At 60.4% G+C, this 12,844-nt stretch overlaps 1 protein-coding gene across 7 annotated transcripts in view; it reads right to left on the minus strand.

Moving 5' to 3' along the window:
• VAV2 (vav guanine nucleotide exchange factor 2) overlaps positions 1–12,844 on the minus strand; it is a 168,385-nt gene that overhangs the window by 143,724 nt on the left and 11,817 nt on the right. Inside the window, exon 1 of one of the 7 annotated variants that reach the window (XM_049114366.1) lies at positions 5,742–6,204. The exons of 5 other annotated variants lie outside the window; for them this stretch is intronic. In XM_049114366.1, coding sequence (XP_048970323.1) covers positions 5,742–5,948 — 207 coding nt within the window. In that variant the 5' untranslated portion in view covers positions 5,949–6,204. Of the gene's footprint in view, positions 1–5,741; positions 6,205–12,844 lie in introns of those variants that run through there. One more of the 7 variants, XM_049114368.1, reaches the window with a different exon arrangement.

Below are 12,844 nucleotides of genomic sequence, written 5' to 3' on the forward strand. Positions count from 1 at the left end.
TGGGACATCGCCCCCAAGGACTCCACCAACTCATTTTCTCCACACAGAAAAGAGGCCTGCAAGGCCAACCTCAGAGCAGGTTCCTCTTGCCAGCGCAAGCTGGGCAATCCAATTCCGGAGGGATCCAAGCAGAACACGTTTGGCTATCTTTGTTTTCCTGTCGCCTGCTGAAATGAAAGCCAAATGCGTCCCTTAATGGGCAGCACACACCAGATTATTGCACTCCCGCCTGAGCGCGTGGACCTCCTTATTAGCCCTCCCTGCTGTGCTGCAGATATTGAGGGAAAATAAAACCAAAGCACCAGAGAGCTTCCCAAACAAGAGGGCAGCGAGAAGCCTCTCCCCTGCTCTGAACCAAAGGCAGACCCACCTTCCCTGAGAGGACGGTGATGCAGGAGCCAGGAGGCCCCTTGCCAGCCGGGTACGCATCCAAGTGTCAAAACCCTTACCAGACAAGTGGCCCCATGGTCAACCGTTCTCTGGCGGGGGGAGCTGGCTCTGAGTGACGACCCCTCCCACCGGGTCCCCAGTTCCAGCCCCTCATGGAGCTGGCCGGGTACACACCCTGGAGAACCACTGCTCCACTCTGGGGGATGCCCACAAAGCCCCGACCATGGGGAAGCAGCAGTCACCCACAGGGCAGGGCCCAAGCCCACTCGGACAGCCTCACGTCCTTCCCCCATGAAGCCAATGTGCTCCGTGAGGCCCACGGCCAGAAGCCCAGCCTGGACATGGGGACCCCCCCACCTCCCCTCTCCAAGCCTTGGTCTCCTTCTCCGTCAGATAGGGTGATACCCACGGCAGCCACCACCAGGGGCCAGCCGCGTCCCCCGCACCAGGGAGCACACTCGGACCTTTAGGCCGATCAGCTCTGCTGACCTTAACACGACCCGCGAAGCACGGATGGGATCCCCATCTTACAGATGAGGAGGCTGAAGCTTGAGGAAGTTATTTACCAAGTGCAAGGGGGTTGAAAGGCAGCCTCAAAAAGACATGTCTGGGTCCTGACCTTTAGAATCTGTGAATGCAATCTTACTCGGAAAACAGTCTAAGCAGATGTGATTCAGGATCTCGGGGTGAGATCATCCTGGGTTGGGGTGACCCTAAACCCCACGGCAAGTGTCCTTTATAAGACACATGGCAGAGTCCCAGGAAGAAGAGGCAAGGCCTTGTGAGGGCAGAGCAGGGATGGGAGGGATGCTGCCCCAAGCCAAGGAACACCTGGGCCCCCGGGAGCTGTGAGAGGCAGGGAGGACCCTCCCCAGAGCCTCCGGAGGAGCACGGCCCACACAACACCTTGGTCTTGGGGCTGTGGCCTCCGGAGCTGGCAAGCATGAATTTCTGTTGGTGCGGTCATTTATCACGGCAGCCCTTGTGCCCTGAACCACTTGCTCTGTGACCTGAACACAACATGTGAGGCACCCACAAGCCCTTGGCAAAGGTCTGCGGAATGCACGGATGGATGGATGGACAGAAAACTTGGGTTTTGACGAGAACCTGAGGCTAGAGTCCCGTGGCCCGCAGGGCCCCCATGGCCCCGCTCAGCTGGGAGCCCCTGCATCCTGCACCTGCCATACTGGGGCCCACACAGGGCTCTGGGCAGCCTGAACCCTACCTTCCTGCCTCCTCCTGAACATCACAGTGCCTGGTCCAGCTCCAGACACCCCTGCATCGAAGCGTGGGGCTCAGACAAACCCAGCCAGTGTTCACGCAGAAAGATTTGGGTCCAAATCTGACCCTTCCCCTTGCCACGCCCTCCCAGGGACACCCGCCCCCGTGACCCCAGCTCCAGGCTGAGTGCACATCTAAAGTCTCCAGACCCCCCATCCAGTGGCTACGGGAGGATGCCCAGTCCGAGCCCCCCTGCCCTCTGTGAAGGCCACCCTCTCACCCCGGGGCTGCAGCCCACCTGGGGGCAGCTAAGACCCCCTACACATACTTGCACAATACGGCCTGATCATGCAGGTGACCTCCCATGTGTGGCAACCCAATGCCTTACACATGGCCTCCTTGAGGCCCCATCACCTTAGGGACACCAAGGGACACAAAACATTCCCCTCCACCAGGCCCGGAGTGCAGCAGAAAGCATCCCTCAAAGCAGCACACGGATGGTCGTGGGGAACCCCCTGCTCGGTGGACACCCATCATGGCAAGAAGGGTAAAGTTCCTGTTCAGTTGTCATTCCACAGCTCCTAGGAATTTCTAAGGGAGGGGGGAGGCCCCAGAATGTGGCGTCCCCCCAGGACACACACACACACACATACACACACACACGGCTAACATCCATCAGTCCACCCATCCCCACATGCACGCATGCACGGTCGAGGCTGCTGAATGTGCTCGGTCACCATGGGGGTCGGGGGTGACCCGCCAGTCAGCAAGGAAGGCCCCTTGATGGACAGCATCCATGCAGCACCCAAATGGGTGAGAGGCCTTGGCAGGCTGCCTCTTGCTCTGCAGGTGCCACCTCTCCCCAAACATTAGCAAGGGCCCAACGTGCCCAGAGCAGTAGCAGCACATAGGAGGTGCCCAGTGAAACCAGAAAGCGGCCCCAGAAGGCTGCAGGGGGAGAGGGGACTCATTCCCTGCACGGAAACAGAAGGTCAGGCTGTGACAGCAGCTGAGAGCCTACTGTGCCCGGCTTGCTCACTCCACAGCTTCGCTGAGCCGGACGGGCTGATGTGTGGGGCACACGAGGGGGTGTGTGTGCTCAACACGTCTGTGTCATGATGATTAACGCTCAGCATAAACACGTCTGCAGGTGGACAAGGACTCAGGGAAATGTGTTGTTTTATTTTTAAGATTTAATTATTTATTTGAGAGAGAGGGTGAGTGCACAAGCAGGGGAGGGGCAGGGAGAGAGGGAGAAGCAGGCTCCCCACTCAGCAGGGAGCCCCACACAGGACTCGACCCCAGGACCCCAGGATCATAACCTGAGCTGAAGGCAGACGCTCCGCCAACAGAGCCACCCAGGTGCCCCGCTGGGAAACGTTTTTTGAAGTCCGAGCAGGTGGAGAATGAGAGGCACACACGCTTTTCGGTTTTTAAACGCTCTTCGTGTTCACGAGCCTGCCGTCTGTGAACCATAAACCAAGTTTGCTTGGTGAGGAGAGAGGAAAGCACTTCCCCCTCCTGCTGCCCCGATGCTCGAGAACCCAGAGGGCTCGTCACCCCCGGATTCGGGGACCAAGGACATCTCCCAGGCTCGGTCCGCAGGGCAGATGGCAGCTCTGTGGGTGAGGGAGGGAGTGAGGAGGCCCCACTTCCCTGAATCCCAGTCCGTAGAGCCTTCAACCTGTCAGGACCCCCGGTCCCTCCGGGGGCTTCACTCATCCACGCCCCAAACGTCCAATGGAGCAGGTGGGAGGGACCCCACGGGGAGTCACCCATCTGTGAAGCAGCCAGGGAGAGGGTCCAACCCCTGATGCCAACACCAGGCGCCTCTCTCCTCCCCCCAAACCAGCCTCCCTCGCCCGAGAGACACCCGATACGTGTGAAATCTCAGCTGTGCCTTCTGAAGTTACTTCTCTTCCATTTTGTTCCCACGCAGGCTGCTGCCCACCCACAGACTAGCCAAGGGCTCGGAGAGGCCGGCCTGACCTCAGGGGGTAACTGCAGCCTCTGCCCTCTGGGGAGGTGCATACGGGTGCTCTTCCGAATCAGGAACTCGCATCCCCTGCCCCCTCTTGCTCACCCTGCGGGCAGTGAGGGCAGAGGGCACTGGTCGTGCACCTAGCTTGGTGCAGAGCTCACTGGGGACCACGGACAAGTGTCTGCCCTCTGTAAGCCTTGGTTTCCCTGTTTGGTGAGCCTGACTGCAGTCCCTGGGGCCCAGGGAGGCAGATCTCGGGGAGAGGGGGAGGGGAGGGGCTCTGCAGCCTGGACACGGGCTCCAGAGAGACCCCCCCCACACACCCACCAGGGGATCACTGCCGACCAAAGGGAAAGCAGGCCTGGGCAAGGACTCCAGCAGAAAGCAGTCCAGCAGCTCCTGAAAACCCTGACAGTAGAACCACCACTCGACTAGCAATCCCACCTCCGGTCTTCATCCAAAACACAGAAGGCAGCAGCTCAAAGGTGTGTGCACAGCCATGGCCACGATCCATCCATCAGCGGGTGATGGGCAGACAAAACGGTGTCCAGCCACATCGCGGAATATTATTCAGCCTTAAAAAGGAAGGAAATCCTGACACACACTGTGAGCTGGATAGGCATGGAGGACGGGGCAAGGTGCCGCGGGAGGCACACCCCAGGCCCTGGAAAGGCCAAGCAACAGACACTGCGGCTGGACGGAGGGGCGCACAGGGGTCATCTGGCGGGTGCACTTTCAGTTTTGCAAGATGATTGAGATGTGGAGTCGGAGGGAGGGGACAGCCAGCCACACGACAGTGTGAATGCAGCCAACGGTGCTTGCCTGTGCCCTAACTCCATCGACCCCAGCTCTTCATTTCACCACCATAAAAAAACTGCTGGGGGATCCCTGGGTGGCTCAGCGGTTTAGCGCCTGCCTTTGGCCCAGGGCACGATCCTGGAGTCCTGGGATCAAGTTCCACGTCAGGCTCCCGGCATGGAGGCTGCTTCTCCCTCCTCCTGTGTCTCTGCCTCTCTCTCTCTCTCTATCATAAATAAATAAATCTTTAAAAAAAAAAAAAAAACTGCTGGCTCGTCAGGACCCCCACCCTATCCCGCATGCCCCCCCCATGCCATGGTCATTCGATGCATCTCAGGGCCCCCCGGCCCCTCGCGTCCCCAGCCACACAGGAGGGTCTCCAGCTGCCTCAGAGCAGCAAAACCAGCCTCTGACAGATATTGTGGGTCTGGGGACCTCAACATCACAATGACATGGGCCTTCCCGGGGCGGGAGTCCACAAACTTTCCTAAGTCGTCTCTTCTTTTTTGCAGTGATCGGGCATTACTTTTAGGATTTCTTAAAAAGACACCTCCACCCTTGGCTGGCTTCAGGAGAAGAGCGTCCTGTGAATGTGTTAAAAACCCAGCCAGCACAGCCTGTTTCTGAGGATGCGGCCTTTCCCAGCTCTTCTCCACCAGCTCTTCTCCACTGAAGAAGCTGCACTTTCTGGAAATTCCAGCCACTCAGAGCACCGAGGAGGCATGGGCAGCAGGGGGGCGCGGGGCCCATTGTCTGCCAGGAACAGCTGGGCTCTCTCCCCTGAACCGGGGTCAGGAATGTTCACAGCTGCAGACTCACCCTCCAGCTGCAGACTCACCCTCCGCCCCTCTGGGGGCGGTGGGGTGGGAGCCAAGCAGGGGAGGGAAGCTGTGGCCCAGGGGGCAGGGGGACAGGGGGGATGGGGGGACAGGGCGGGCACGCCTCCAGCCAGCCCACAAACGGGAAAGCTGAGCCAGAACTGGCATTTCAATGCAGGAGGCCAAGCTCCAGCCAGGGCCCCACCTGCTCAGGGTCCCCGGGAGGGCAGGCTGCAGACGGGGCGGCTCACGGCACTCGGGGCCCTGGAGCCTCCGGGGCTGGGATGACCGGCACCAGCCACCTCACCAAGTGGGGAAACTGAGGCCTCCGCCCATCCTGCCCCCGTCCAGGCCAGTTGCCTGCAGGTCCCATCTGACTGTAATGGAGGGAAAGGTGCCTGGGATACGGCTCCCAGGATCAAACTTTGCTCTTGGTCTTTGCCCCTGAAAAAAAGAATGGCTTCTCCTACATAAGTGGGGGCCTGGAAGAAAAGAAAAACCCACATGAGCTCCAGCCCTCAAGCACCACTTACCAGGTGGGGACTTTCTGCCGTCCAGCCTTTTGACGCTCTAGTTTTTGTTATTACAAAATTGAGCGCTGGGAACAGCCTACAAGCCTGGGCCCTGGCTTTCCTCCCTGGCAGCAAGACACCCAGTGGCAGCCCGAGCCGGACGTCCAGGAGCCTCCCCAGGCCTGGCCCTGACGCTGGGCATTCAGCTGTTACCAGTTTCACCATCATATCTACACGATGGCAGACGGCTCTGCCCTCACAGGCCACTCCCACAACGGAGCCAAAGGTTCCATGTCGGCTGCAGGGTGACAGGACAGTCACCACCCAACAGCCCTCGGCAGAGACGGGCTCCACCACGTGAGAGCAGCAGGCGAATGAGGGCCCTGGGCAGCCCCAAGCACAGTCCCCACCTGCACGGGTGTGCTCACTAATCACTCACCCCTTCATCACCCCAAAGGCTGCCAGGCCCTACTTGGTGCCAGGCACGAGGGCACCCGAAGGACGGCACAGCCTTTGGCCCCTCCCCCCATGGGAAGAGACAGTTACACCCAGGCTCCCAGGCTGGGCCTGCAAGGTGCCTGCCCACCCCGGTGCTATTTTCGAGAGAAGGGGGATGGCTGAGGGAAGTGAGAGTGCAGCGGAGCGGCTCGGGGTGGGGAGGACTGCGTGGCCCACCAGCTGCAAACCACAGAGCAGCCCTGCACAGGCCGGAGTACGGGGACCCAAAGGTAAGCCCCAGAGGTGAGAAGGGTCTGCTGGAGACACACAGGGCAGAGAGGACGAGATGGAGACAGAGATGGGATCGGGGGTTCTCAAGCCACGGGACGCATGTGGCCACCAAATGCAGGGGCGAGGTGTCCCCTCGATGGCGGGGAGGGACCATGCCCTGCAGCCTCTGAGGCAGCACAGCCCCCACCAACACCTGCATTTGGGGCCTCTGTTCAGAACTGTGACAGCTTCCGGTGCTGTCAGGTCTCCAGTCCAAGGCACGTTGGCAGGGCTGCCCCAGGACCCGCATGCATGGGGAGAGCTGGGCAAACCTGGCACCCCAGCCCCTGGGCCCACACCTGCAGGCACCTCTTCTCAAGGGACACTGCTCACTGCTCCACCATCACAGGAGGAATCAGGCACACATGTAAATCAGCTTTGTGACACCAAACCCACCAAGAAGAACACCCTGTTGCTGCCCCTCCCACGCCCAGGCTGAACCGAGAAAGTTCTGGCCCGTAGGGGATTTCATCATCTGGCCGCTAAAATGCTAACCACGAGAGACCAAGGCTTACTTCCCGCCTCCCGGGTCCCTGGAGAGGCCTCCACCTCCCAGCACAGGCCAGGGCAGCCCAGGGGCTAGGGACAAGCAGCCGCTCACCTGGGAGGCTCGCTCGAGGAGCTTCACCTCAAATCTTATCTCCAGGACGGCACTGCCAACAGCTTCCTCGAGCCAGGAAACCAGGCACAGCTGAGAGGAAGGGGAAGCTAAGTGCCTTCGCTTTCCTCCTCTCCAGAATTTGGCAGACACCGACAGACACAGAGCAGGGAGGTGCCCTCCGTGAGGGCCAGGCTCTCTCCTCTCCCCAGACAGCTTACTGCGTGGGGCCTGCTGCCGGCCCAGGCCTGTGGCACCCTGTGCATCTGACTACAACACCCTCTGTTCAGTGAAGGAGCCGTGGCCCAGAAAGGAGGCATCTTGGATTCTGAGACACGGGAATGTCTGAATCCAGATCCAGGTCCAGACTCAGGGTCCCAGACTCTGAAAAGGTGTCCTGGCCCAGAGAGGAGGGGTCCAGGTCCAGGGCAACACAGGGTAGCGGCAGCTCCCTCACGGTGGCATTGAGCCAAGCCCCCACCTTGCCAGGCCAGACGATGAAACGCATCCCTTCCCCCAGGACCAGGGCCAGCTGAGCAGGAGCAGAGCTGGGAGCACAGGACAGGGGAGGTCATGGGGCAGTGCTTGAGCCTAGGCGGAGGGGTGCAAGGAGGTGGAGGCAGGAGGCAGGAGGAGGGGAATGGTCACAGGGTTGAGTCCAAGGGGCTCTGAGGCTGACCGCAGATGCTTGCCCCAGGGGAGGTGTGCAGAAGGTGCGCAACACCGCCCACACCCCAGCAGACATTACTAATCTGTGGGAGCAGAGTGTGCCCCCCTTCACTGCCCACCCCCCAGAAGACATCACTCATCTGTGGGAGCAGAGTGCATCCCCTCCACTGCCCAGGTCCCAGCAGACATCACTAATGAGTGGGAGCAGAGTGGGCCCCCTCCACCACCCAGGTCCTGGCAGACATCACTAATCCACATGGCCGCTGAGCAGCCACACCCAGCAGCCCTCCCTGTCCTTCTCAAGCCAGCTTTTTGGGCAGGCCAAGCCGAGAACCAAATCTGGAACCCTCCAAGGAGGGCCACGAGTCAGTCTGTGCCTGAAAAGCCAAGGGCAGCGGAGGGGAAATGAGGAGTCCAGCTCCCCCGGTATCTGAAACCCCACCAAAGGTCTAGAACCCCCCCACACACACACTCCTGGCCACAGAGCCAAAGGGCTGGCGTGAGAGGAAATCAGCCAGGAAGGCATGGTGAGGCCTGGCTAGCTGACCTCTGGTTCCCACAAAATGCACAGGCTTCAGGGTGCATTTCTGTGTCCGATCCCCATGCTGGCCAGTCTGGAGAACTTGTCAGCCAGCAGCTCCGTGCTCTTTAAGAAACAAGGTCCAATCACCACAAGGTGCTCGGGAAACAGCCACTGAAAGCCATCCAGGAGTAACACGCACAGATCGATGATGAGTCTGAAGGAGCACAGAAGGGCAGCCTCGGGTCCTCGGGGGTGGCTGCCCCTTGCTCTGCATCCACCCCTAAGCCTAGAATAGGAAAGGGGTACCCCCCAAGGACACCTCACCCACCCTGGCTCCTCAACCCCCAGCCTCCTGACACCCCGGTCCTGGGACACCCCTCTTAATAGCCCTCAGCCACCAGTGTCCCCACTCAGGTGGCCTCAGGAAAGCCAAAAGATGCAGCAAAACACACCAGCCCAGTGCCAGAGGGTGGGGGACGCAGGCAGCCCTAGGTGGGGACCCCCACCTCATCTGTGCCCTTAGGGGCTCCAGGAGGCAGAGACTCCAGAACTTATGGCTGGACACAGAGAGAGGGCTGAAAAAAAAGGAACCATCCTGGTCGCCTCCCAGGGCTCGGGGGCTGGGTATTGAGTGGCTCCATCCCCCATTCTCACCATCCTCACAGGTGGCTGGGCTGCCCGGGGCAGGGGGTACAGGTTGGGGTGGCCCCATCTCTCATCTCTGTCCAGGCACCAGCGGGACAGGCCACCACCCTGACCCTGCAAGGCTCCTGGGAACTACAACCCCACCGTCCCCATGATGATTTTATTAACAGGCAGGAAACTGAGAAGCCCGTCTGGGATGAGTGCTGCTAAGTCAATTAAATCCTCGAACGGTTTTCTAGTAATCATTGTTTGTGATTGTTTAGTCTCAACTTTGTGTACTGAAGACCCCTTCTCAGCGTCAAGATCACGGGGCAGGGTGGACTCACGGGCACCTTCCCGTCACCTGAGGATCTTCCTCATGGGTTCATGCCACCAATCTCAGTTCTGAACAGCGAATCGTGCAGACCACAGGGTCTGACACATCATTCCCCGCGAGGCCAACACTGATTTCAGAGCTGTCAGAACGTGAAGAAAGGATTTACCTTGGAAAGTATGGAATAGTGTGTGTGGAAAGCCACGCGGGGCAGACGCAGCAGTAACAAAAGCAGGCTCCTGGATGGTAAATAAGGTGAGTCCCCAGTCCCCAGCTCTGTGGGGACACTCAGGTACATGCACAGTGTCCTCTGGGTGGCAAACAGACCAGGAAGCCTTAAATATGTAAGTACGTATGAGTGTATCTGGTCCCATCCACACCAGGGCCTGCAGAGAGGGGACACTGCTCGGGGACAGCATCCTGAACGAGAGAGCCGTCTCCTAGCACTGGTGACCTGGTGGCTCTCAGAGGTGGAGGAAGGGGAGAGGCACAGGGAACCCACCCTGGGTCTCTGATTCCCACAGTGTCCCACAGTGGTCCCCCAACCTCTGCCAGCCCTGGGTGCAGTCCTAGGGTGCGCCCCACCCGAGCTTGGGCCTGAAGAACGAGACACCAGGCAGCCGTGAGGCTCACACGCGGCCCCCAAGTCTCGGCAAATGCTCCTCGCTGCTAAATCGACGAGGCTGGCACATTACCCTCCCCAGAACCCCCTGCAAGGTTGTTTCCTGATTAAAGCTTTACTGAATCAATAGCAATAAAGTAGCCCCCAAGAAATTGATCGAAGGCAGGGCCCTTTTCAAGAAAAAACACTCTTTCCACAGGCAAAAACCACTTAAAAAATAACACACACGACTCTTTTGGGCTTTGCAGCAGTCTTACTGGGTGTCTGCAAAGGCCACCGTGTTACCTGAAGATGAATCACACACGCAGGGATCTAGGCTCCCCCGGGGAGCTGGATTCCAACGCGCCGGCCCCACGCGGCCCCACGCTCCCGAGTAACGAGAGCACCTGTTTACAACCTGGACACACGGGGCGCCTGTGAAGGCAAAGCTGCCCGCATGCTCGAGAACGTCATTACCAGGGACGCAGAGTCGGGAACGCAGTCCCAGGCTTCTGGAAGGTGTCTCACTGTGGCCGGGGCCCTGGCCCCACAAAAGCCCACAGAGTTTGGCCCACTGAGGCTGGGGGTGAGGGGGGCAGCCGTCACCCCCCAAGTCCAGCCTGGACACTGATGTGTGGTCAGCCACACAGAGGCCGGAAAAAGAGCAGGAAGCTCGGAGCCAGACAGAAAACACAACGGGGCGGGGCTGAAACGTCCCGCAACTCCGGTCAGGGCAGATTCCGGACAGACCGCTGGGAGAGCCGGGCCTTCCCTGGGCAGCAGCCAACGGCAGACCTTGAGCCCCAAGGGCGAATCCGGACGAGCCCCACCAGCTCCCCTACTGCCCAAGCCTGACATCAGGGCACCCTCCTTATCACCCCAGGTCGGGGCCAGCCCTACACCCTGCAGCCCAGAGCTGTCCCTTCCCCCACGCTGCCCCCTGCCCTCCCTGCAGGCCTTATGGGTTTTCCTGCCGGGGTTACCGCATCCGCCTCCTCCCCATCCTCAGCCTCCTGGACTGCCGACTGCGGCCTCCAGTCCAGTCCCAGCACCACGACCAAGCAGAACCTTCTGAAGCCAAATCCAGGACATCGTGTTCTCTCTGAGCCCCTCTGCGACTGCCCGGCACCCCAGGACGAGGCCACCCACCCATCTGACCCCTACAGCGCTGCCTCCCTGCAGCCCAGAGGGCTGTGGCTCTGAGTCCCTCCAACCTCCCTGCCTCCAGAGGTGACCGCTGCTTCCCCCACAGCCCCCTAGGCTCTGAGCCCCTGGGAATTGCTGCCGGGCCTCACCCATCTTTCCCTGACCCTGAGGCCAACTGACCAGAGGCAGTAGGTGCTCAACCAACGTCCCCTGGGAGCCAGCAGGTCCAGATGAGCTGCAGGAGCCATGGGAAGAGCCTCCCCGGTGAAAGGCCCAGGAGGGGACCTGAGGGGCGGCAGAGCAGGGCAGCGCCCTCCTCCAGGGTCTGGCTGCCAGGAAGACCAGCAGCCCCATCACAGAAAGGCCTGGGGCCCCGTCATACCACACAGTGGCCCCTGTGGAAACCAGTGCCTGCCGGTCCCCAAAGTGCACTTCACGTCCAATGTCAGCATCCAAAGTAAAGGAGGAGGAGACCAACTCTCGGGCCCCAGGGCCTCCAGGACCCCGGGGCCCTCACCTGCTCACACGGCAGCACATTTCACAGGGGAGCCAACCGGGCTGCAGGCAGGGTGGACGCGGGAGCCACCGAGAAGCGTGTCCAGGGGTGCCAGTGGCCACGTCCGCACGGGGCGGGCAGAGCACGGGCCCAGCCTGGCTCCCGACCCCTACAACCGCCCTTCCGCAGCTGAAGGAGGAAACACAGCCAGGGCAGCCTGGGTGATAGGTCCCTCAGGCACGTGCAGGCTGCAAAGGCGGGGTCTCCTGCTCTGAGCCCCAACCAGGCTGGGCCCGCAGGTCAACGCCGTCCTCAGGGACCCGGCGGCAGGTACAGATGCTGGGGCCTCCCGCGCCCTGTGCCCACAGTGGTCCCGGTGCGGCTGCGGCCTGTGCTCCTGCAGCAAACACACCGCTTCCCCAGCACCTTGTAATCTGCAGCTCTGCTCCTCCCGAGCCTCGCTGACTAACAGATGTTCCATTTAAGCAGCTAAATTACCACAAAATACACCCAAAGAGATGGCAAGCCAATTTCTCCCTAGGTTTATGTGCATGAGGAGGGAGTAACATGTGAAAATCCTGTCTTCTCTTTTTTAAGAAAAAAAAAATTTACTACACACGCCAGTTAGGGAAAAAAAAGAGAGAGTGGATGCCAGCACGTAAATCGCTGAGGGAGGGTGCAGATGGCACACACAGGAGCCCACAGGCGCCATGTGGCACAGGATGCTGGGGCACAGGTGGTCCGGCAGCCGTGGGTTTGAGTCCCGCTTCCATCCCCTACCGCGAACTTGGACCAGCCCCCTGAGCCTCAGCCTCCACAGCTCTCGGACGGCTACTCTTGACCCCCTACTCCCCGGGGCTGCCCTTTCCTGGGGCTAGGACTGCCAACCACCTCCAGAACCGTGACGAATCACCATCACCGAGGCATCACCTGGCAGCCCAGGAGTGACCCAGACCAGGCACTGCACAGCAGGTGACAGGATGACCCCATCGTGCCCAAGGAATGCCCGCAGGGGCGGAGCACTCTGGGTGGATCCCTGGCCCACCACCCAGAGGCAGTCCAGGCATCAGCCTGCATGTCCCCGGAGCCACCAGAAGGCAAAGCAGCAGAAGGGCCGGGGACTAAGGCCACTCCACTGCAGGACACAATCGTCACCAGCTGGAGGCTCAGGCAGGAGAGAGGGCATGGGACAGGGACCACACAGCTGGTCCAGAGTGTGGGCCCTGGCATGAACAGAACCAGCTGTTGAACAGCCACCTACGCCTGGATCCTCTCTCCTCACCAAGAGGCAGGGCTCCCCCAAAGAAGACTGGGCGGACAGAACTCCAGAGGCCTCAGCCACGTCCAGGAGAGCGGACACCAGCC

Source organism: Canis lupus, chromosome 9 (genome assembly GCF_003254725.2).
Source record: "Canis lupus dingo isolate Sandy chromosome 9, ASM325472v2, whole genome shotgun sequence".
Taxonomy (NCBI): Eukaryota; Metazoa; Chordata; class Mammalia; order Carnivora; family Canidae; genus Canis; species Canis lupus.